At 36.6% G+C, this 24391-nt stretch overlaps 1 protein-coding gene across 1 annotated transcript in view; it reads left to right on the top strand.

Moving 5' to 3' along the window:
- Positions 1 to 24391, top strand: part of ST18 (ST18 C2H2C-type zinc finger transcription factor) — a 59421-nt gene that overhangs the window by 14146 nt on the left and 20884 nt on the right. Inside the window, exons 4-8 of the mRNA XM_063299274.1 lie at positions 1472 to 1562; positions 3526 to 3630; positions 6162 to 6367; positions 8214 to 8425; positions 18731 to 18976. Of these exons, the coding sequence (XP_063155344.1) occupies positions 1472 to 1562; positions 3526 to 3630; positions 6162 to 6367; positions 8214 to 8425; positions 18731 to 18976 (860 nt within the window). The remainder of the gene's footprint in view (positions 1 to 1471; positions 1563 to 3525; positions 3631 to 6161; positions 6368 to 8213; positions 8426 to 18730; positions 18977 to 24391) is intronic.

Below are 24391 nucleotides of genomic sequence, written 5' to 3'. Positions count from 1 at the left end.
TAGCTTCTCATTGTACTAATAAGAGTTGCTACACTGATAGACTATGAAAATAATGTGCTTGAAGCCTACAAAGGTCTTACTGCGGTCCTGAGGGAAAGTGCAATATATTTGGCTACTTATTTATGATTCTGTAAAAATATAAAATTGGTATGTTATACTTATGGGGAGGGGCAAAAATCTGTTATTTCTTGTATTTTTTACCTAATTCATGATTGATTGAACAGAATGGAACAAGAAAATTCCCAAGCAATCCTGCAAAGGGTGATAATTTAATTCTGCCTTGTTTCTGAAAGCAGAAATAAACTTTAGGAAGAGTATTATTTATTAAATTTCTACAATCCCTTTCTACTTATGTGAATAGGCACTGTGCCTTGGAATGGTAAGTGTGCTGCCTTTGGTGTTTTCACTTCACTGGATATAATGAAGACAATTCTACTGAGTGACAGTCAGAGAAGCAATTATGTGGTTTGTGGTTTCCTCAGGACTGTATGATGACTCAGAAAAAGTGGCATCGACCTCCAGAGCTTTTCAATGGCACAGCTACACTCTTCTGTGAATTTAAGCAAAGATTGAGGCCAGTAATAGCCTTGTAATTAAAGGGATATCTATTACACTTAGAGCTGCCATTGCTATGCTCTGCTATTCTCTGACTAGCAACAGATAACCCGATCCAGAATTAATCTACACCGCAGATGCAACCACTTAAATTTAAGTATTTAAGAGATGTTAATATCAAAGCTTTGGTGATACATTTGGTATTATTTATAGAAGAAAAATCGCTTTGGTATGATTGGAACTTAATGCCAAGAAAAAAAAATATTTTAGTTATGTCTCCCATGGCTGTTTACAAAGTGCCTTAATTATGTCTACACTTTGAATAGTTTTATTTTATCAGGAATTTCACAAGTAAACTACTTAATCATTGGAGATGCAAATGCATGAAACGAACAAAAGTAGTTTAGTAGTTCATACAGTTTGAGAGGGTAACACAGCTATTATTAGGAGAAGCTAAAACAACCTCCTACCTTCTAATACCACTGGAGCTTATGAGAGTTAAATCCAGTACATGTATACCAGCTTTCAGATGCACTAGCACTCAGATGATGAGGGATTTTCAAGAGTAGACACAGATCTCTATTCTTTAAAAAAAAGGGCAACTACATAGAAAATGTCAGGTTTGTTATCTTGGGAGATATATGGTGGCTCAAACACCCTCAAATTTCCTGCTTTGTGAAATTTTGTAATAACTGAGACAGTGTCTTGTTTGTTTGTTTGTTCGTTCATTCATTTAATCAATTTATATAGCCACCTGTTTTGCACTTGTGACTGGCCTTAACATTTATTGGTTGAAATTTCACTACTGTAAACTTTAGTGTGTAAACCTCCCCTCAAATGCCAACTTTGAACCACTTCTGTAAAGTTAGCATGGATATCAGGAATTTTTGTTTGTTTGTTTTTTCTTTTTATGTAGTACTTGCCATGCATGAAAATGTTTTAAAGTGCCCCACTCCTGGATGTACAGGAAGAGGACATGTCAATAGCAACCGCAACACTCACAGAAGGTAATTCAAGCCTGTTTCCATTGGTGATAATTTAGTGCCCTCAGAAAGGGAATATATTCTTTAACATCTGTCACGTCATATAAAGCAACAATACAGGTAGTCCTTGGTTAACAACCATTTGTTCACCAACTTTTTGAAGTTATGACAGTGCTGAACAAGGAGACTTACAGCAGGTCCTTGAAGTTGCGGCCGTCGCAGCATCCCAACAGTCATATGATTGCGATTTGGGCTAGGTCACAATTACAATGGTTGCAGTGTCCCGGGGTCACATGATCATCATTTGTGACCTTCACTGCCAGCTTCTGACATGCAAATTCAGTGGAGAAGCCAGCAGGAGGTCACAAATGGTCATCACATGACATCACACCTAATGATCACATGGGATTCACCTAACGACCACAACTGGGATTGCTGGAACTGCCTTTGTAAGTCAGCAGTCATGTGATACCACACTTTACGACCACATCACTTAGCAATGGCATTCCTAATTTCTGTAGTTAACTGAGGACTACCTGTATAAACTTTTAACTCCTGCAAGAAAACTTCCTTACACAAACATTAGGGGTATATGCCATTCAACTGTGCATAAATTTAAGACTGTCCAGCCAAAGTGAAGTACTTTTAGATCCCATGTTTTTTTACTGAAAGACAATGAAGCATATACTTAATTCTCCTGTTGAAATCATTGGGACAGAAATGTACATAACTGTGGTGAAATTATGATGTTACCTTTTACAGTACTAAGAAATGTTAGAATTAAATTAAATATATGCATTCCTAGGTATTGACAACTCTGCTGTAAGAGAGCCAGAATACCAATATGAACACATGCTATCCAATCTCAGATATTCTATGCCCCCACTTTTGCTTTCAATTACGTATTTATATATAATTTATACAGGCATGTGGCTTCATCTTCATTTCATGTGAAATCCTAAGTATAAACTTGATATTAAAATGTTTATAAAAGGTAAAGGTAAAGGTTTCCCTTGACGTAAAGTCCAGTCGTGTCCGACTCTAGGGGGCGGTGCTCATCTCCGTTTCTAAGCCTTGGAGCCGGCGTTGTCATAGACACTTCCGGGTCATGTGGCCAGCATGACTCACGGAACGCCGTTACCTTCCCGCCGAAGCGGTACCAATTAATCTACTCACATTTGCATGTTTTCGAACTGCTAGGTGAGCAGGAGCTGGGACGAGCAACGGGAGCTCACCCCGCCGCACGGTTTCGAACCGCCGACCTTCCGATCGGCAGCTCAGCGGTTTAACCCGCAGCGCCACCGCGTCCCACTAAAATGTTTATGACCACAAAGAAATTAAAATGACTTACAAAGAACTTAAAGACTGATGTGGTCAGTTCTGTATAGTGAAAGTATCTGATTTGATTCAAACCTTGATATACTTTGGTGTGCTGATTTAATCTTCCAACAAATCCAATTTATGATCAATTTATGATAAATCATGATTTGATCTAATACATTAAAATCATTGATAGGGTTGACTTGACTAATTCCCCAGGGAAGAAACTGAGAAGGAAACAAGTATTATATGACAAAACGTTCAAGGCCAACATTGCTACTAGAGAGGTCTAAGATCTTAGAAATCTAAAGAGATAATGATGTTATGGAGGTAATGAAATAATTGTGTAAGCAACAGTCAGGTGAAAAGAATTGATGGCCTTCTAGTATGTGAATGGGCATGGCAACTTAGCTGAATTAAAATCATCAGGGGCTGTATGGGAGAGGAAGGTCTAGCAGGCACAATAGTTTGAGACAACAATGAAAAGAAGATATAGTTGGACTTTCAAAGGCTATAATAGCAAATAACATGATAAGCAGAAGGAAAAGGAGGGCAACAGGCTGAATATTTTTCTTATGATGCCAAATGCATATTAGAAATCCTAATGCTTTGGAGGGACAGAATATAAACTGTTAATTACTTTTATGTGACAAATCTTTTCAAATAGTCTTTCTGGATGTCCAATTGCTGCAGCTGAGAAAATGGCAATGTCTCAGGAAAAAAATCAACATGAATCACTCAAAACAGGGCAGTGCCATGATCAGGTCCACAGGTAAGAATCTTGAATCATATTTATAGTAGATGCATGTTGGAGAAAGACATTTATAACTCATATTATACCTTGTAATATTCTGAAACATTCAACTTTTGAATTGGTAGTGCAAGTACAAGTTTACAGATATTAAGTTAATGCATTGTAGAATGCCATGTAAAAGGTGCAGGTGAGTCCTCATCATGCATTATCACAGAAGTAGGCAATCTAAAGTCCTAATGCACCCCCAATCACCTGAGGATTTTGCCACTGAAATTCAGTGGAAACATGGCTGATCTCAGCACCATAATGTTTGCACTGCTTACATCTACATTCTAATGACCTCCCACCTGAAAAATCACCACAACCCATCAATTGGCCATGGTCACTATATAGCTGAATTTCAGCAGCAGGAAATTGGGACTTTGTTATCATTTCATTTACGTATGTATTTCATTAACCTGTTTATATCCTGCTTCCCATAACACTTCTATCTTATTTTATTTTTAAAAACCCAATAATAAAAATATATGATACATTAAAATGTATGAAGGGGAAAAAAAAACAAACCCTTTACTGTTTACACAAAGAAGACGTGGATGAAAGATGGGTCTTCAGTAGGCACCTAAATGTTGCAATAGGAGACAACCCACTAATTTCAGGGGAAAGCATTCCAAAGAGTAGTTGCCACCCCTAGGAGACTGGAATGACTAGAAGATGACAATTCCCAGTTCATGGCATCAGCAGTAAGACCTCCCCAAAGGATCATAGTGATTGTATAGATTTATTAAAGGAAAGATTGCCACGTTGGGATTCTGATTCCAGGTTGTTCAGAGCTTTATAAAGGAGTAAAGTCTCCCTGCAGTTGAATTCAATTCCTGGTGACATTATGGATATGTCTTGTCATACCTTTCTTCCAGATTTTTTTTTTTTTTTGACATCTCAGATTCATCCACAGCCCTGTGCTTTTGTGGTGATCTTCCATTCAAATACAAAGCAGGTCCAACCCTGCTTAGCTTTTTCAAAATCAGCCAAGGTCATTTAGGAGATGCCATCTGTTATAACTCAGGGCATTATAAGCCAGTACTAATTGGCATGGTAGCTAATGGATAGCCAGTGCTGTTGCTTCAGCATATGAATACTATGAGTATGGCTAAGTGCCCACTCAGAAGACTGGCCACTGTGTCTGCACCTTCCAGGACAGAAACAAAGAAGCCCCACATATAATTTATTTCAATGATCCAAATGTGAGGTCACCTGCCCATGGACAACAGTCACCAGACTATTCCTGTCCAGGAAAGGGACTGGTCTTTTTCAGAAGTATGGGCAACCATGAAGGATTCAGAATGATAGATGGACTGTGACAAAAAATAACAATACTGGCAATAGCATCTCTGCCATCTCCAACACCAAAGAAAGAGAAATTCAAAAGAAACCTTGAGACTTCCTGACAAAATTAAAAAATGCAAAGGCCTTTCTTGTCAGGTATCTGGTAGCATGATCCCTCTTGTTTGATAAATGCCTGGTTGGTTCACAATATAACTACTCTAATCCATTACTTGATCAGGGATAGGGAGCTGACCTAGTATTCATTCATTCATTCATTCACGAAGCCTCAGTAGGTAAGCAGGGAAGAGTAAATTCAACTCTTGTGGGGAATTGAAAAGGCATACAGTAACTGATGAATCAGTCAAAGCTGGTAGTAGGTATTCCTAACCAGAAAACCCACTACATTTGTCTGCCTCAACTGTGAGAGGTTTTATGGTGAGAAATACAATTCCATAGACCAGTGTTTTTCAAGACTGGCAGCTTTAAGCACACTGGCTGAGGAATTCTAGGAGTTGAAGTCTGCACATCTCAAATTTGCCAAGGTTGAGACACACTGCTATAGATTGTAAGTCTCTCCCCAGCCCCCCGGTTTTGGCTGTTGTTCTGGGAAACCGCAATAGCAAAGAGTTAAATGTACTTTTACCTGCTATCAAGTCTTGGATAGGGCTAGTCTTATTATGAATTGACCTGGCATTTATTAGAAAAATCACCAGGCAAAAGGGATCAAAAGACCTGCTTAACAGCTAACCAAAAAGGTCTCTATTTTTCAACTTAACTTTCAGGAAGTATGAGAATTGCTTTGGAACTTCTCCCTGATAGTGACTGACCGAGAATTTTTGAACCTGCAGTCCCCTCACAACTGAGGAAGTCTGGCATCAGATGTTCTCACCCAGACCCAGACCCAGACCCAGACATTTGTACAGATGTTTACATGAATGTTTGGAGACTGGAAGAAGGAAGACTCAACATTTCCTCTTACATGCATTGTTTTGACTTGATATGTTTTCTATAAAAATCTTATATCTTCATATACAAGAAAGGAACTTCAGGGAAATATAAGAATAACATTAGTTTTGGCATCCTACTATTTTGTGTTTCCTAGTTCTAAACTTTGCGTGCCAGCCTGCATTTCTAACATATTACTATGTTAGGTGTATCTCTTCTAGAGAATGAATCTAATAATAATAGTCATTATTCTGATACTTTTTGTCTTAATTGTGAAGGACAAACTTGGTGAAACATTTTGAGTTATCTCAGTACAGCTGCCGATCTGCCCAAGCAACCCCTTCCTCCAGAACCACTTTTACAAGAGAGCAAGAGAAATGTGGGAAAGTACCTTTTGACTATGCTAGCTTTGATGCCCAAGTCTTTGGCAAATGCACAGTGGTGCCAACTATGCAAGGACAAAAACCCACACAATCCTTTGAATGTAAGTAAGAGACAGACAAAATTAAACCATATATTTTGTTTTATCTCCCAGAGAGTATGTAACAAGCAACACATGCAACTAGCATAGTTAAAAGCTTGACCATTGTAAAAATATATAGTTCCTTCTGAGAAATCATGGATGGCTGTGCATATTTTGCGATGCATATTTTACTGTACTTACAAGTAAACAGTGCTTGATGCCTTTAACATACACTGGGTGCACGTGTATATAACTTTTGTTATTATTGTGGTCCCAACTCTTGCAAATAGCAAATAGTATATTGTATAGGTAAGACTCACACCCAAACCAATATGCAACATCCACTGATGAGTGTAAAAAGATGTACCTATACAAAACTGATGATCTCTTGCAGAGAGGCTAGTGGCATCCAAGTAGCTTGAGTTATAACAGAGGATAAAATCTTGGTATTTTTATAAGGCCAGAGTGATTGCTCTGATATTTGTATTGTGGTCCCCAGGCCTTTATCTGATGTACAGAAACTAACTGGTTGCCTCTTGCATTTGTCTGTACAACTCTGTGGCTAAACTGTTCATCTGTGCCTCCCTTTTGCTCAGAGTCCTCTTGCTAGAGAAGCTTCAGTGCAGCTTCTTAAAATATATAGTTGAGTGGTTCAAGAAAAAAGGAGATTACTTTGAGATGGAAGCTATTTTAGCTGTCTGCCAGAGAGTAGCTCAACGTAATCGAAGTGGATATCTAAAATGATTCATAAAGCAGATTGCTAATGATTAAATATGCACTGCTTGTGTTGCAGTGTTCAGAGTATAAATTTTACTCCCTCTGAATTTAAAACCTTATTTTAAATCTATCAGAGTGGTAAGAATATTGTTGAGAACCTCCCATTAAGTATGTTTGCTGCCTTGAGTTGATCAAAATATATATATTTTAAGAAGGATAAAAATATTATAATAATAATAATAATAATAATAATAATAATAATAATTTGCCTTTGGCTTCATATTTCTTGAGAGTACCCAATGCTTTGGCAAAATTATTTCCAGAGCATGGTTGCGGAAGTGACTGATAAACTTCTAGCCATACACATTTTGAAAACTCATCTTCTAGGGCATTATTAACTGGCAATTTCAACAGAATATTTTGTTTCCCTCTCTGGATCCAGTAATAAACCAGCAGAAATATTCTGTTGATTCCTCACATGAATTGTCATTTTAGAAATATCCACTTTAAAATTCTCAGTTAAAGATACAATGACATATGAACATAACTCGCAGTACACTCAACTGCACTTAGTAATAACTGGAATTCATTTCTAGAATTGCAGTATGAGTGGATATGCACTTTTGTAGGAAAATGGTGATCCATTCCAAGACCCTGGAGATTCAATTCAAGAACCAAAATGAGTGCATGCGTGGAATGTTGAATTCAGGTAGAATCACTGAATGTATATAACAAATCAATACAACATTTTTTTAAGAAACAAAACTGTACCAAAAGGCAGGAATGCCCACGGGGGAGGGCTTCAAAATTTGCAAGATGGCAGGCATGGCATCATGATCAAGCCCCTAAAAAATTCCCTGCATATGTCATGAAAACATCTTAAGAAATGGATCCACAGTTTTGTCCTCTACTGATTTTGGAAGCCCTTGAACGTTTATATGGCAACACAATCTAATGTCTTAAATCTATTAATTTCTGAAGCTCTTTTTAAAAAAAGAAAAACAGAAATGTTGAGTTTTGAGTCCAGAGGAGCTTTTATTTCATGTATTCTTTGCCTATTTTATTGTATGAAATGATTGCCTTTTTAAATGTCCCTTTAATAGGAGGACAGTTGCATACAACTACTTCTAATCAAATCTCTCTTCAACAGCAAAGCATTTTTCAAATCCAGGGAAATTTTCTAATCGGCAGCCTAGTGCTAGCGCCCACACACAGAGCCCTTGCCATGCCAGCTCGTATCGCTACGGTCAATGTAGTGAAGACACCCACATAGCAGCAGCTGCTGCAATTCTGAACCTTTCCACCCACTGCAGGGAAGCAACAGAGATCCTCTCCAGCAAACCACAGAGTCTGTCTGCCAAGGTAGGCAAATCCAGAAACCTGGAGGGTGTCTTAGCTACTGAACTGTGTGAATAAACTGTCTTTCGTATTAGTGATTGCATTCAATTCCTCCCCCTTCCTACCCCACAAAAGAGCAGCTCCATTCTGAATATTCCTTTGAAGAGTGATAGGACTATGTTGTAGACAGTTGTCATAACAGGCTTCAAAGTAGAAAAGAAGCATGGTGCAAAACTGGTTTAAAAGAGGCCTCTTTTCACATGAAATAAAGGCTACTGTAAAATTAATGGAGATGATGGGAGAATCAAGTTTTGATAAATTGGAGACATATAAATGCTTTGGTAAGATGGTGGTTGCTGAAAATGTGGGTGCTTATTTACTCATAGCTGTAAACTTTTCATTTTAATTAGGCTTCGCTTTCACCGTTTATAAGACAACAAATGTTTTTGTTGTTACTGCTGTTGTTACTTAATAAGATAGGATTCTCAACCAGTGTCTTCCAGATATTCTGGACTTCAGCTTTGCTAAGGGAATCTCAGATATCTTTAACAATACAGCCTTGCTGGTAGGCAAATAAGGCTGTATTAGTACCATTCACTACCACTGTAGTAGCAAGAACACCATTAGAAACCATGTTGGTAGAGCCTTGAACAAGCACACTGAGCTGTTCTTGTAGAAAAGACAGTAGGCAAAGATGTGTGGAGCTGGGTGGGTTAATAAAAAGTATTATACAGTGACATGTACAATGCTTATCTTTGCACTGCAGGACAGAGCTTACTATTTCACAGTCCTTCTACTAAACATTTTAGTAGTAGGTCCTCAGTTCTGATATGTGGGAAATCATTATTCTGGTGGAGGAGAAGCTTCTTCAGTGAGATTGCATCCTTCTGGCAAATGTATCATTTTTACAGTATTTCAAATATGGAAAATCAAATCAACTAACAAAGCCTGCAGATGTTGAATGAGTACGTTCTGCTTTGCCTTTTCTGACAGCCATTATGACAGCCAGCTTCTTGAAAGCCAACAGGCTGACAGTCTTGTTTTCCAAGCCCAACTATCCAGGCAATTTCTTTTTAAGGTATAGGATTTGTAACAAGTTTTCTCTGGGTCCACAGCTTTATTTACTATCTTGGACAGAGAAAGTATTCTAGCACTAGCTATGGCAATCCCCACTCTCATCCCCCTGCGCTGAAAAAGAGGCCTATGCCAGAGGCAATATTGAATTGCTTCCCCTACCTTTGGCTGACCTTAGAAACAGACCTTTCTTGCCAAAGAACAGTAATAAAGGGACCATAGTTAATATATATTTTTCAGTTATACACCTGCTTTGCATTTGCCAAAGAAGGGAATGCAATTGTAGCAACTCATAGTCACAACTGGGGCACATAGTAAGAATGATTTGCATACAAAAATGTTTTTTTTAAATACATTTTTTAAAGAAATTTGTCATGTATTGTCCTCTGCCAGCTTTTACTTTTGCCAAACTTCCAGCAGGGCAAAATGACAACTAGGGTTACAGAATAGCCGACAGAAGAAACAAAATTAGTTTTTGGCCAAGGCAAAGGGATGCAAGGCTGAAAGAGATGGATTCGCCAAAATCACAGATATTCTCTTTATTTGGTTTGAATGATGATTCCTTTTAGGAAATGAAAATTTTAAACAGGATAATATATATTATGATATTTTCTTGTTGCTTGTGCCTGAAATAAAAGAAATTATCATGATCTGAAACTTGTCCTAAAACTGTATAGTTTTAGTTTGGTGTGATGATCACTCTGATTTTCTTTCTTGCTTCCCAACAATATTTCTTAATTTAATTTTTAATTGTGCATTTAATTTTCTCAGAAGGAATTGTCATTTCATTTAATATAAAGCAAGGAATTTGAAATTCTGTGGCTCCCTCTCCACTTCAGCTGTGTACATGAGAAAATGCACTGGGAACATTTTCTATGAAATAAAGAATGAAAAATGAATTTGCGCAAATTATCTTTCCCCCCCCAATCTCTTGGCAGAGAAAAAGTTCTGATCAAACAGCCCATGAGCCTTCTCAAGAACGATAGGAGGAAAATGACTCAGTAGACTACATAACTTGTAAGGTCTATTTAAGTCTAGTAAAAGAGAGAGAGAGAGAGAGAGAGAAGCAGACAGAGAGAGATATAACCAAGCAAAATCATTTAGATTTTTAATTATTTTTTTCTATTGTATATTTTCTGCTCTCCATCATCCAATAAAATATTACCTGGATGTGGAAAACTATATGGGGGAAAAAAAATAACCATCCACTTTCAAACTTAACATCAAGAATGAGAATAGACTCAGTGAGGCTTATATTAATAGCTTAGTTGTAATGCTTTCATATTGTCGTATAGTTAATTTCTAGCTTGGTTTTAATGCATTTGGAAATACAGCATCAGTTTTTTTTAAAAAAAATGTGTTTTGATTAATTTATCAAAACAACAAAATAAAATATTCCAAAGTTTAACTGAAATCTTAAGTCTGTTTTTATAGCAGATATTTTTAAGGGATTTTTTTTCTGGTATTTCCAAGTTATAGAAAGAAAAGAAGTGATCTATAATCACACTGTATATTTATTTAATAACATAGGTTTCCGTAACTATTGGTTTTCTGTATGAAATGAAGCAAGAAAAAAATCAACAAATGGTAGTAATATCAATGAAATACAATATATTTAAAAGAATAGTTATGAATTCCTACAAAGAATCCTCTGGATCAGTCTGAATAACCAAAATAAATTAAATCAAACTGTACTCAAAAATAAGATATTTTCAATCAGCCACATGAAAAAGATGTGGCAATTTTCCAGCATTGTTTTTAATGGTTCCAATACATTTGAATAACTACAGGCAATTCAGTATAAATATTTCATATTATAGATTCCACAGTGGAATATGAGCTTGGATCACCTGTATTTATCCAGACTGTAGGAAACTGATTATTCAATTTCCATTAGAGAGTGTTCAGAAAAGGTTTTAGGAAATGATGAAGCTCTTAACTTCCTTTTTAGTGTAAGTTCTTGTGAAATATACCCTGCTGTAATATCACTTCATACCACAGTTTTCCCTTATTTGATCTCATACCTTGTGTAACTGCCGTTCAAAGAAGGAGACAAATGCAGTATATTCTATCTTTATCCTTTCTATTGTGTTTTGCCAAGAAATCAACTTAATGTTTGGGTGTCCCCCCCCCCCAGGTTTAGACAGAGTGGCATATGTGTACTGCATCTTGAAAGAAAACACAACAGGAAAACAAACAGCATGAAATATTCAGCAGACAAGCATATCTGATGTCTCTCAATTATTCCTGGTGCTGAAGTTGATGAATAGATAACAAAATACAACCCAGGAATTTGGATTGTGGTACTTAAGGATATATTTAAGTATATGTCAGGGGCACTAGTGCAGAGAATATATTTAAAGCTATTACATCTTAGTATTAAATGCTAAACAGAATAATTTATTTTAATATATTTGAAAACAAGTGCTTATTGCAATTTACTTCTTGATTTTTTTTTAAATCCACTTTTAATTAAGTGGAATAGCATCAGACCCACTGGATGGATTTTGAGTAAATCTACTTGGTTAAATTTGTCCCCTGTTCTTAATTTCTTTTCTTGGTATTTTATTCTGTCTAAGCCAAGGATTTCTTTGTGGTGGTATCTGATCTAAAGGTTTCCCTCCATTGCAATACTAATTTTGTTATTATTTAAATGTTTTAAGTAACTATTTTGGAAGCAGCTTTCTATCCAGACAAATAAAGCCAGCACTGCCTACTCATCAGATTCTGGCAAACACATTCATAAAACATTCTGATCTTTTGAACAGTAGATGCAAAGACTTGAATCCAAATTCTTTTCATGCAATGCCTATGCACTTGCTCTATCTGGAGAGATATGGTGGGCATACAGTATATGTACATGAATTTGCAAGCCAGCATGCGTTATTGGTTAAGTTGCTTTATATTTTTAAAGTTATTTTTTTATTTGTTTTTCCATCATGTAATTTTGTATAGAAGATAGATAGAGATAGAGAGATATATAGAGTGCCTTTGAGTTATTGTTGACTCCCGGCAACTGTTGGGACTAGTCCCTGCAGTTTTCTTGGCAATATTTCAGAAGTAGCTTGCCTTTGCCTCCTTCCTAGGGCTGAGACAGAGTGACAGGCCCAAGGTCACCCAGCTGGCTTCGTGTCTAAGGCAAGACTAGCACTCACAGTCTCCTGGTTTCTAGCTTGGTGCCTTAACCAGTACACCAAACTGGCTGTCTGGTTACATATACAGGGTTTCTTTTATAAAAACGAAATAGTATAACTATTTACTTTATATATACATTTTCCATCATATGTGGTAAAAAAAACCTTATCATCATCTTCTTCTTCTTCTTCTTCTTCTTCTTCTTCTTCTTCTTCTTCTTCTTCTTCTTCTTCTTCTTCTTCTTCTTCTTCTTCTTCTTCTTCTAAACGCTGCCTGACTCCCAGTAACTGGGAAGCTATGTAAAGTGGGGTGGGAGTGAAAAAAAAAAGTTGAAAAACAAAAAAGCAACTATCCAAAATTTTAAAATAACCCAAAACACACCTAAATGCTGAAAAAAAAAGGTTTTAAAAAAACTAGCAATCAGTAGTTCCTTGATAATCCTTGATAATTCTTTGATAATCCTTGATAATGATAATCCTTGATAATCAAGGAACTACCAACTCAGACAAACGATCAAGCAGTAAACAACAGCCTAATCAAGGAACTACCAGAACAACACCCCCATCAACACTGTCAGGGCAAGCTACTGTATATAAAGAGAGAGCAAACCCCACTTCCTTCTCGCACTGAAGATGTTGATTAGTCGGGCAATGAAACATCTGCAAGAAAACAACCAAGCTCAGAGAGCACCAAGAACTCCACAACTCAATGATTGGAAATTATTATAACATTTAAAAAGAACCTCCATGTTCATAGCATTATACCCCGTGGTATTCAATTTCTGATGGAAGGAAACAAAAACATTTCTGATGAAATGCAATTGCTGATAGTACAGAAGCAAGAAATTGATTTTGCCTGATTCCTGTTGTAAAGTTTGTTGAAACATTGGAAGCTCACTGTAGGAAATAGGATACTGGACTAGGCAAGTCCTTGACTTAGTTTAGCATAACTCTTGTGTGCGCCAGGAGATTTGTGATTCCATACTGAGATTATGGGATTGAGTAGGTTTAAGAATACTCATGATCTTTTAGATTATCAGCTGCATTAGTGTTGGGATCCCCAGATATTATTCTCTATAATTCCCATCATACCATGCCTAATATTCAAGGATGATGAGGATTGTAAACCAGTAATACCTGATGTGTCTTAAATTTGGTAATCACTGCTGTAGTTAATCTTCATATTCCAGACATGTTATGGTTCAGCTCTCATAGGACTATGTGACTTCAGAGTGACAGTGAGACAACATTCTTAATCAGATCAGGTAAAACTAGTTGCACAACTTACTAAGCAGCTTAGTGTTAACCTTAGTTAGGTGTTTTTGTTTGTTTCTTTGTTTGTGACCCACCATGTGAACCCAATCATTTATATCAGTGTTTCTCAACCTTAACAACTTTAAGATGGGTGGACTTCAACTCCCAGAATGGTGGCTGGGGAATTCTGGGAATTGAAGTCCACACATCTTAAAGTTGCCAAGGTTGAGAAACACTGATTTACTGTATCTTATAGTCCAATATGTTAAATGAACTCAGAAAATGAATTAATATCGTAACCAGGTGAAGTATGTTGTGTGAACACTGCCAATACATGGAGCATTCAACTGTTCTGTCAACCATTCTACCTATCAAATCCTAACATGACAGATAAGTATCTTTACCTAGCCATTTCCCTTAGATGTTGGTTTTCTATGCATTAAATTTATTGGTTAGGGAGACATCAAAGAGTTGCCCCAGGTGATTTTTTTTTTCAGAGTTTACCTTCCAGAGCCATCCCAGCACACCTTTATTTTGGCAGGATGAAAATAAAAACTACAACAAAACCAGGCATTCTTATTCTTTTGAATAAGTGTCCATCCTCTTCTAGTAATCAGTGTTTAAAATATCTTGACAATATGATTAAAAGATCAATTCATGAGAAAGAAATATGAGTCCTATAGTAGTAATCCTTTGGCATTTGCTATGACTGTATGTAGAAGAAGTTAGATGAATGGAATAATGTTATAAATAAAGAATAATGATGTAAACATGGGGTCTATCCTCTTACAAACACAAGACCCATTTCTCCATTTGATCACTGTGTTCAACTGGAGGCTTACTAAAATGCCAATTGCCCTCTTTTGCAAATGCACAACTTTCTGGTCAGAATTAGGTTTGTGTTCACCAATGCTTACACATTCAGAAGAAAGCCCTTGCTACTTTATTTATTTTATTTACTTAAAAAGATTTATATGCCCGCCCATCTTGTGGCTCACAACTCTGGCTGGCTAACAACTATAATAAAAACACAAGCAATAAAACCAATATAAAAAAGGGGGGAAATCAAGAATTTTCACATCTCTGAGTATGAATTGTCTTCCAACCAGACCTTTTTGGTTCAGTTAAATACGGCTTGGTTCCCAATCGTCAGATGTGCTTCCTAACATATTTGGATCTGTGATTTAATTTGAGAAGACTTTGACTGTTTTATGGAATTTGTTTGCTGTTGTCTCTGCCTTCTCTATAGCTGGTATTTTATTTAGTGACAGAAAATCTGCACTATTTATGGATTTTTTTTTTACTATAAAACTACGGCAGCCCTATCACATGGCATCTTCTCCTAAGCCATCTGTCACAGAGGTCTGGCATTTTATGTGAATGTTGGTCAGGCAGACTTAACCCAAGTTTTTTATTATGAAAAATGTTTGCAACTACAATATTTAGCATTTTACTTTACAGTGGTTATTAAACTTGATTACTTGTAGCTCTGTTTCATGGCTTCACTTATATATCAACCATGAAGCCAAAGAAACACAAGGGTAATTATGGCAATGCAGTCAGGCCCTGGAAAGTTCAGCTGGCAATGATACAGTTAATATCTTGGATTTTTGTAAGTAAGGTTTATTAATCTGATATAAAACTGTATTTGATTTTATACAGATGGCATAAGATGTGGTTACTAAGTTATTATCTGGGATAAGCTGTACTGGCAAATTCAGGGCTTAAAACTATCACAGGAGATTAAATTATTTACTAAAAAGGGACAGAAAGATATAGTGAAAGCATCTTAGTATGAACATATTATAAGTATATTTACTTCCCATAAATATAATGAAGTATATCTCTCTTTAAAATGAGGGATTACAAATGTGAATGTTGTCATAGAAGAGTTTCTCATTTGTACATGGAGAAGTAATTGGCCTGATTGTTTGCAGCTTTTTCCAAGGAAGGCAAGAGAGCTGATATTTCTAAAACTTTACCCAAGTATCATGAAAATTTTACATTTTCTGGCTTATTTTCTAACAACATATTATATGAACAGCATGCTCTGAAAATGGTTGATAGTTTAACAACTACACAAAAATTGTTTATTATTTTGTAACTTTTTTCAGGATTTATCCTGTTTGGTTGTCTCTGAGGTGAAGCTATATTTAGCATTTGAAATCCAAGTTTGCAGTGGAGATTCACTGATCAGTGGGATATTCACTGATGTTCTTTGCAAAAGAGAAGAATGTGGGGCCACTTTTTACTTGGTTCAAAATCCTATTTTCTCAGTAACCAACCTGCTGAATTGGTGGCCAAGCATGTGTGGTGGAGCAACTAATCATACAGAATATACATCTAACAAACAGGATTTATAGTATAACTGTGTTTATAATAACAATTCCAGTAAGGATCCAGTAAGGATCCACAAAGACTGATCAGATTAGGCAATACGAGATTCACAGGTTAAGGAAGATGCCACCAAGCAGCAAGGTAATCATACCAGAGAAGTAGTTTGCAGATGGATTAACTGACTTTCCAGTTTCAGATGTTTGTTGATTATTTTTTACCTCACTTCCTGTACTTTCCTATTACCTAGGAGAAATTCAGGATAACTCAAGATATTGTATGCCTGATAAGTAACTAAAAGAACTTAGCATTGGATTCAGTCAAAAGCTGAATTTTAAGATGTATTGAGATAATTTGGGATAGATTGTTAAGTACAGAGGTAGAATGTATTCCTCTAACCTGCTTGGTGCCAATTAAAACATTTCCACAATGCATTTGGCCAAATTTGTTGTTCCAAATTTATGTTCCAGGTTGGTGCTAGGAAGGAGAAGAAAGATTAAACTGAATGAATGATCAGACCACCATTGGTTACACCAACTGCAGCATCTTTGGAGGGTTACAGAGATCTTGGAAGGAGATATTTATTTTACCATTTGCTTTACCTCATTATTTCCTATTCTGTTATGATATTTATGAGCTGTCTTAGATGTCTAATTGATATTTTATTGAAAAGATTATTGAGGCATTTTATACATTGTTCTACCCTCAACTCCTGTTAAACAACATAACATATTTGTGAAGGACATCATCATTATTTCTTACCACCATCCCTTGCGTTTAAGTAAAGCCCCTTACCCTTCTGTTGACCCCAAATTCCTTCAATCTACCCATCTAAAATTTGCCAAGAATATTCTTTCCCATAAGAGCCCCCTTGACTACAAACTTCATGATATTCTTTCTCAGAATATAAATGCTACCAATTTTCTTAAAACATAATTATGTAAGGCATCATAGCTCAAAAATTTCTGCAAAGATTTTTATGCAAGCTTCTTATAATGGTCTAAGGTTCCTGAAGATACTAAAACTGTTTTGGTATATATGTGTTTCCAACACTAGATCATGGGAGGGAGGAATTCTGCTTTATCTGAATATGTTTTGGATCCAGGGAGTGAGTGTAATAGACTATCCATAGAGTGACCTATATTCCAGCCCACTGAGTGGGTCTAACAATTTCTGCATACTGGAGTAACTAAAACATTTTCAGTGTTTTGCAATATTATATAAAGGGAATATATAAAGCAAAAGCACTGTTCCTTTTCTCATTCATCTATCTTTTAAAAAGTTGCCTGTCTACTGGAATCCCCCTTCTCAACTCTACAACTCTGCAATTTGTATTGTATTTTGTATTGTGTTGACTTTGTATTATCCTAGAAATAATGGTTGTTCTCCACATTCTTCTTGTGTAGTTATTGTTTGAGTTTTAATTTATCAAAATCTGTTTTACTTCTTAGTTTGCCAAAATCCATTAAAAAAACACAGTGGCAATTGCATGGCTGTTTGCTCCTGAATTTTGGTAGCGTAGTTCCTGGGCCTACCTTGGCCACAGAAAAGAGGCAGAGAACCTTTGCAATAGGTTGAGTACCCCTGAATTAGAGAATGCATTGAAATTTCCCATTCTTCCTCTGCACCACGGGATACTGAGATGAATGTAAGGTTTGGCATGTAGACTTGCCTTCTCCAACTTGGAGATGTATTATATTTTAACTCCCCCAAATTTTCAGTCCGAAGGGCCCACAGGAATTGTGGCAGTTAGCTTACCCATCTGGGGAGCATCAGATTAAAAAATCCTATTTGAACCTAAGTAGGTCAGAACCTTTCAACAGTCCAGTTAAGATAGTTTTGTGGATATCAAACATGCACAGGGTATCCTACAGAGAAACACACATAATTTGGCTGTAATGCAAGCTACAGAACAACATGAATATCTTATATCTGATTTTGTTCTTCATAATTCCCAATGCCATATGATATTTAAGAGAGGGATACCGCCCACGTTTATTACCCTTATAACCCTTTAACATGATCTTATAAGTCAGAGTGTATTTTAGATCAAGTGGGACTCTCACTCCTATGTAAAGGACAACTATTTTTGCATTTCTTTACCCTCCTCCTCTGATGCAAATGTAGTATCTCTAGGAAATGGGGAGGGAAGGAATGAAAAAATAAGATTGATAAGCAATGAATTAATGCTTTGATCCAAAAGAGATCATAATTCTTTGTAAATGAAATGAGCAAGATTTAAAGCTAAACTTTAAAAATATCCTCTGGTTTAGTATATACAGTTTATATTTAGGCAGCCTCTTTTCCAGTTCTGCTTGCAGTATATAAGCATTCAAACACAGAAAGAGCATTATTGGGGTATCACTTAAGTCTGCCTAAGAATTAAATATTAATGGGTGTAAACTGAAAAGCTGGTTTTAGATTTAGATATATTTAAATGATAGCAGGCATTTTCACTTATCCCTTGAAAGCGCCACATGTCTTAGGGTGCTTCTGCCAACAGCTCTTTAAACATTTCTCTCTTATGTTTCAGGGAACAGAAATAGAAGTAGATGAAAATGGCACTTTGGATTTGAGCATGAAAAAGAACCGAAGTCAAGAAAGGATGACATCTCTAAGTTCGTCCAGTGCAAGTATCCCCACTCCTTCCTCCTCTCCCTTCAAAACAGGAAGCATTCTGGTCAATGCCACTTTCTACCAAGCTCTGAATGAAAAGGAAGGTTGGGATACACCAATCAATTATAGCAAGAGCCAGGGCAAAAAAGAGGAGGAGAAAGAGGTATTTTGCTTTATTTTGTTTGCTTGACAATACCCAGGGGTGATGGGAATCATCTCTAGTTTTTGATTGTTTATTTCCCAGTGCACAGCTTGAGTCAATAGCAGATACTGCTCCACTCCTAAATAGAAACAGAAACAAAGGCAAATCGACTAGACATTGGTCTACTGTCTTAAGGACTAATCAAGGTTGTTTCTGTCTGTCTGATGCAGGCAGAAGGAGGGAGTTAGAAAGATGTGCCTTGTAACTGTTACGTCATGTTCATTTCTGAAAGTGTGGCGGTATTCCTAGAAAGAAGCATCAGATTTTGGCTGCCAGTTTCTGTGAGAAGTAAGAGAAAACATTCAACTCCTAGACCCATATCTGTATTTTATTATTGATTTATCTATTTGATAAATTTATATGGCTGCCCAACTTACACGCAGCAGCTATATGAACATCACTGCCAGAGATTTTTCCAGTTGCACCGTTACATCGTCTCTATATAACACATTTAGTGAAATGGTAAATTTTGCCGTTTTTAGATATTTTATAGAAAACATCAGTTTTTTGAAGGCCTTTTGTGCTTTGTAATCTAAAATTAAATCTTAACATTTACATCATTGTGATTCAGTTGCATTCATTTGACTATACCTGTCTTACCCAGAATAAATACTATATATAATGGTTTCTGCAGTCCTTGATCAAACATTTTGGAACTAAATTTGATTGTGGTTTCAGTATTGCTCACTATTGCTCATAGTGACTATGGCTGATGGAGTTGTAGTTTAGCAACTTCTGAAGGACCAGGTCAATAAGTTACTCAGCCCTATTTTAGGTAGGTGGATAAGTGTTTTAAAATATTTTTAGGAAGGTGGCCATGTCTAAAATTTAGACAGCATGTTGTGAGTGTCCTTAAAATGGCTGCTACAGGACAATTTGTTCATTCACCAAAAAAATAAATGGGGATGCTTCTGGTCTTCACTTATGTCACTGCCCAGGACATTCCCTACATTTGTCTTTTTTGAGGAGTAGATGGAGATTTTTCCAAACTAAGCAGCCACCCCCCCCTTTTTTTTAATTTTCTAAGATTGTTTATGAACCCTATGTGGAACCTAATAGCATTCTTGTACAGAAAGATAACTCTGATGGCTGGTGTTCTATTTTGCAGCATGCTAGCTTCCTGATCAATTTTGTTCTTAAAGTCAGGTGTGAAAATTTCCTGGCAGGTCTCAAGAGAGACATTTATGGCCACATTCTTCTGTTCCTGGTACTCTCCATCTCATTGTTATTCATCATACAGAAGCCAAGACCCATCTTGGTCTAATATTTGTGGTATTTAAGCCTCTGACTTAAAGCCATACTATGGTATACAACACAATAACAGATCTTTAAATACAGACTTGTCCCAGCCCTAAGTCAAATAAAATGGAAGGACAATTTAAAGATAAAAAGAGGTATGCAGGTCAGAGATCCTAAATATCCATCTACTGCTCTCCATGGTTTATACTTTCAGCTCCTGGAAATTAACCAAGATTAGTGTGGGGAGGGAAACCAGACAGGAATGCAATAGATATGTGAGGATTCAATACAGCTTGGCCATGTACCTCTTTAAATTTGAAATCTCAATTGCCAGCAATATATAAATCATATAGAGATTGGCCCTCGGGCAACAATCATCAAAGAAATCAATCAGTACTTAAAATATAAGCCATATCTCATTTGTTTCTCTGTATTCTTCATCAAGGCATTCACAGAAAGGGAACATCAATATGCACATCAGTATGGTGTGTCAATTTGGTTTACAATAGAAGCTGAACAGGAAACAAAAATGCAGCTGTGGGCTGATACTCTCTCTCACATAAATAAGACAAATATTTACATAAAGGGAATCATCATTTGAAACAGATACTGTACTAAATTATAATTTAAAACCTGATGATTTCCTTGATTTTTGTTATGCCCTTTTCATTTATATGTTTATTGACTGTTGATAGTACATTTCTTGTTTGTTTTCTCCCTTCCCCCAACTTTTTGCCCGTGTTTTCTATACGAATATTGTTGCCAGAATTAAGCAAAGTAGAGTATTATTTAGACTTGCTCTTATGATGAATAATCAGCATCAGATTCTTATAATGCCAGTTGAGTGACACTTTGATAAATTAACAGGAATCAGCACTGTTTATTCAGATTTATCTTTGTGTACAACATAAGAACAGTGCATGTATAATGACTGCCAGGTGGAGACCATATTAATTACATGAAAATTAGTGCAGAAAGTGGGAGATTTATTTCCATGTCATTTCAATCTTTGGGGAAAGAAGGACCACAGTTGCCACCCCAATCTCTTGCTCACTGCAGTTAAACAGCTGCTTTAAAGCTTTATGATCAGCATTCTGTGTTTTACTTCAATGAAACCCACAGGAACAGAATGGCACAATTTGATGTCCCAGGACCTCAAGTGGCCCTTCTAGCTTTAGGAAGGAAAACAAAGTCAAATTGTTGTGTCTCTACCCTGTTTTCTGCCTATGGGAGCCGTTGGACATCCATTTGCTTTTGGTAAAAACAAAAAAGGCAAAAAAATTACTCACCCCTCTCCCATACTAAAATTTCAAGTAATGTTGAAGAACTTTCTCCAAGTCAACTGGAGATTGGATTGATTTTGGACAAGATCAATGAACCTCACAGAGAGATGGAACCTATTGCTGAAAGAAGGCTATGATTTCTCAGATGTAACTAAACCTTAGGAAGTATACACAGGGGTATTCAAATAGATTTCAACAATTCTAGCATTTTTGTAAATCAAACAAATATATCTGAGTACACAAAAGTTAAATGGAAACATTACATAAAAATGCTGTCAAGTATTACATTTTGAGCATGTTCTCAGTTCAAAAACTGCACTGATTGTTTTGTATCAATGATTTTTAGTTAAAAACAAAGGAGGATGCAATAATTACATAACATTTTTGATTGATAGCACTGCAGCTATCTGTTCGGAAGAATCCTTGCTCTTACACCAATAAATCCACTCTCATAAAGATACCTTATTTTCTTTGTCTTCTTACCAGAAGAGTATGCTAATTACATGGGTTGCAAGAGCAAGCTTTTCTCTTGCTGGAGGAGATGAAGGACCAAAGTGGAGTCTTTTTCTTTAAGACTCATCAAGGAAGATAATGAGTGTACAGGTATTACACAGTAACATTCTCCATGATATAGGCCAGCAGAAGAACATCTCAAGGAGGACCAGGCACAGGAGCAAAAGAGACCCCAAGGAGGAAGAAGGCAGTCCCATGGGAATAGTGAGTTCTTAGAAGCATATAAGAAAACCAAGAGAAGCTCATGTTTCTGGAGCTGACCAGCCAATCTGAAGATCTGGACATGAAGGGCAAGCTCCAACTTTCTAAGATATTTCTTTCCTCTGAATGTCTCCAGAACAATGGATTTTTACCAGCTCAGGGGTTAACAAAACAAAAGCTCTCTACTGGGGAGAAAAAGAAGTGTAATAGAGGTAGGAAACTCATGACTGCACAGTACAGAAGCAGTTGTACAAAAAAGTGTGCTGTCCTTCTGGCACATGAATCCTGGATGTAATGGAACACTGACAAAGTTTTATAAAATCAACTATCAAGTTAATATACATGACTTCTTCCCAGAATATAGCAGTTTTAGGACATTGCAAAAATATGTATGAATGAAACATTATTCTCACTATGTCTTAAACAATATGAATACTCATTCCTTTTCAGTAAAAATACAATGGATCCAATATTATTTTTAATTACATATGGCATAATCTAAGAACTATTCAATTTTTTATATGGAAATTGACAGAGAAAATGGGGACTCCAATTCTTTGTTCTATTTACTTTTTAACATTTGCATATTGAATTAATTCATTGACAATTAATTGTGGGGTCTTTTACTCTTACAATTTTGGTAATCACTTCTAATAATTTAACAGTCTCTGAAGCTGAAAGTGCTGCAGGTCCAAATTGAGGTGTCACTAGAGGTTGTAATTGTAAATACTGCCTATGAAATATTTACGAAATATTTCATAGGGGCATACAGAAATGAATTGAATAATTGGTTAAAAGTAAAAATCCCAGCATCCCTTCAAATAACAGTTTTTAACAATCTGTATTACCTCATAATGTCAATTTAGCATGAGCAAAGGATCAAAATGCAATATTCTAATAATAATATACCACAATATTCAAACTGATTTGTTAGTGGAATGATTTATATCTAATCTATTACATTTTAAATCTTAAACAGTCCAATTAACTAAACATGCTATATGTGAATATTTCAAAAGACTGCAGGAAGGAGAGTTTATGCTGAATGAAGACATCAAAAATTTGGTGGTTTGTTGTTTATTCATTCAGTCGCTACTGAATCTTCGTGGCTTCATGGACCAGCCCACGCCAGAGCTTCCTGTCAGTCGTCACCCCCAGCTCCCCCAAGGACGAGTCCGACACCTCTAGAATATAATCTATCCATCTTGCCCTTGAAGAGGCCCTCTTCCTTTTGCCTTCCATTTTCCCTAGCATCATCATCTTTTCCAGGGTGTCCTGTCTTCTCATTATGTGGCCAAAGTACTTCAATTTTGCCTTTAATATCATTCCCTCAAGTGAGCAGTCTGGCTTTATTTCCTGGAGGATGGACTGGTTTGATTTTCTTGCAGTCCAAGGCACTCTCAGAATTTTCCTCCAACACCACAGTTCAAAAGCATCTATCTTCCTTCTTTCAGCCTTCCTTATGGTCCAGCTCTCACAGCCATATGTTACTACGGGGAACACCATTGCTTTAACTATGCGGATCTTTGTTGTCAGTATGATGTCTTTGCTCTTAACTATTTTATTAAGATTTGTCATTGCTCTCCTCTCAAGAATTAAGCATCTTCTGATTTCCTGGCTGCAGTGAGTGTATGCAGTAATCTTTGCACCTAGAAATACAAAGTCTGTCACTGCCTCTATGTTTTCTCCCTCTATTTGCCAGTTATCAATTAAGCTGGTTGCCATAATCTTGGGGGTTTTTTTTGAGGTTTAACTGCAGGCCAGCTTTTGCACTTTCTTCTTTCACCTTCATCATAAGGCTCCTCAGTTCCTCTTCACTTTCAGCCATCAGAGTGGTATCATCTGCATATCTGAGATAGTTAATGTTTCTTCCAGCAATTTTAACTCCAGCCTTGGATTCCTCAAGCCCAGCCCAGATGTGTTCTGCATACAAGTTGAATAGGTAGGGTGAGAGTATACAACCCTGCCACACTCCTTTCCCAAACCAGTCTGTTGTTCCGTGGTCTGTTCTTACCATTGCTACTTGGTCATTATACAGATTTTTCAGGAGGCAGACAAGATGACTTGGCATCCCCATACCACCAAGAACTTGCCACAATTTGTTATGGACCACACAGTCAAAGGCTTTAGAATAGTCAAT

The sequence above is a fragment of the Candoia aspera genome, chromosome 3, assembly GCF_035149785.1.
Source record: "Candoia aspera isolate rCanAsp1 chromosome 3, rCanAsp1.hap2, whole genome shotgun sequence".
NCBI lineage: Eukaryota > Metazoa > Chordata > Lepidosauria > Squamata > Boidae > Candoia > Candoia aspera.
Note: the sequence above shows the minus strand (reverse complement) of the source record. Positions and strands in the feature narration are given on the sequence as shown.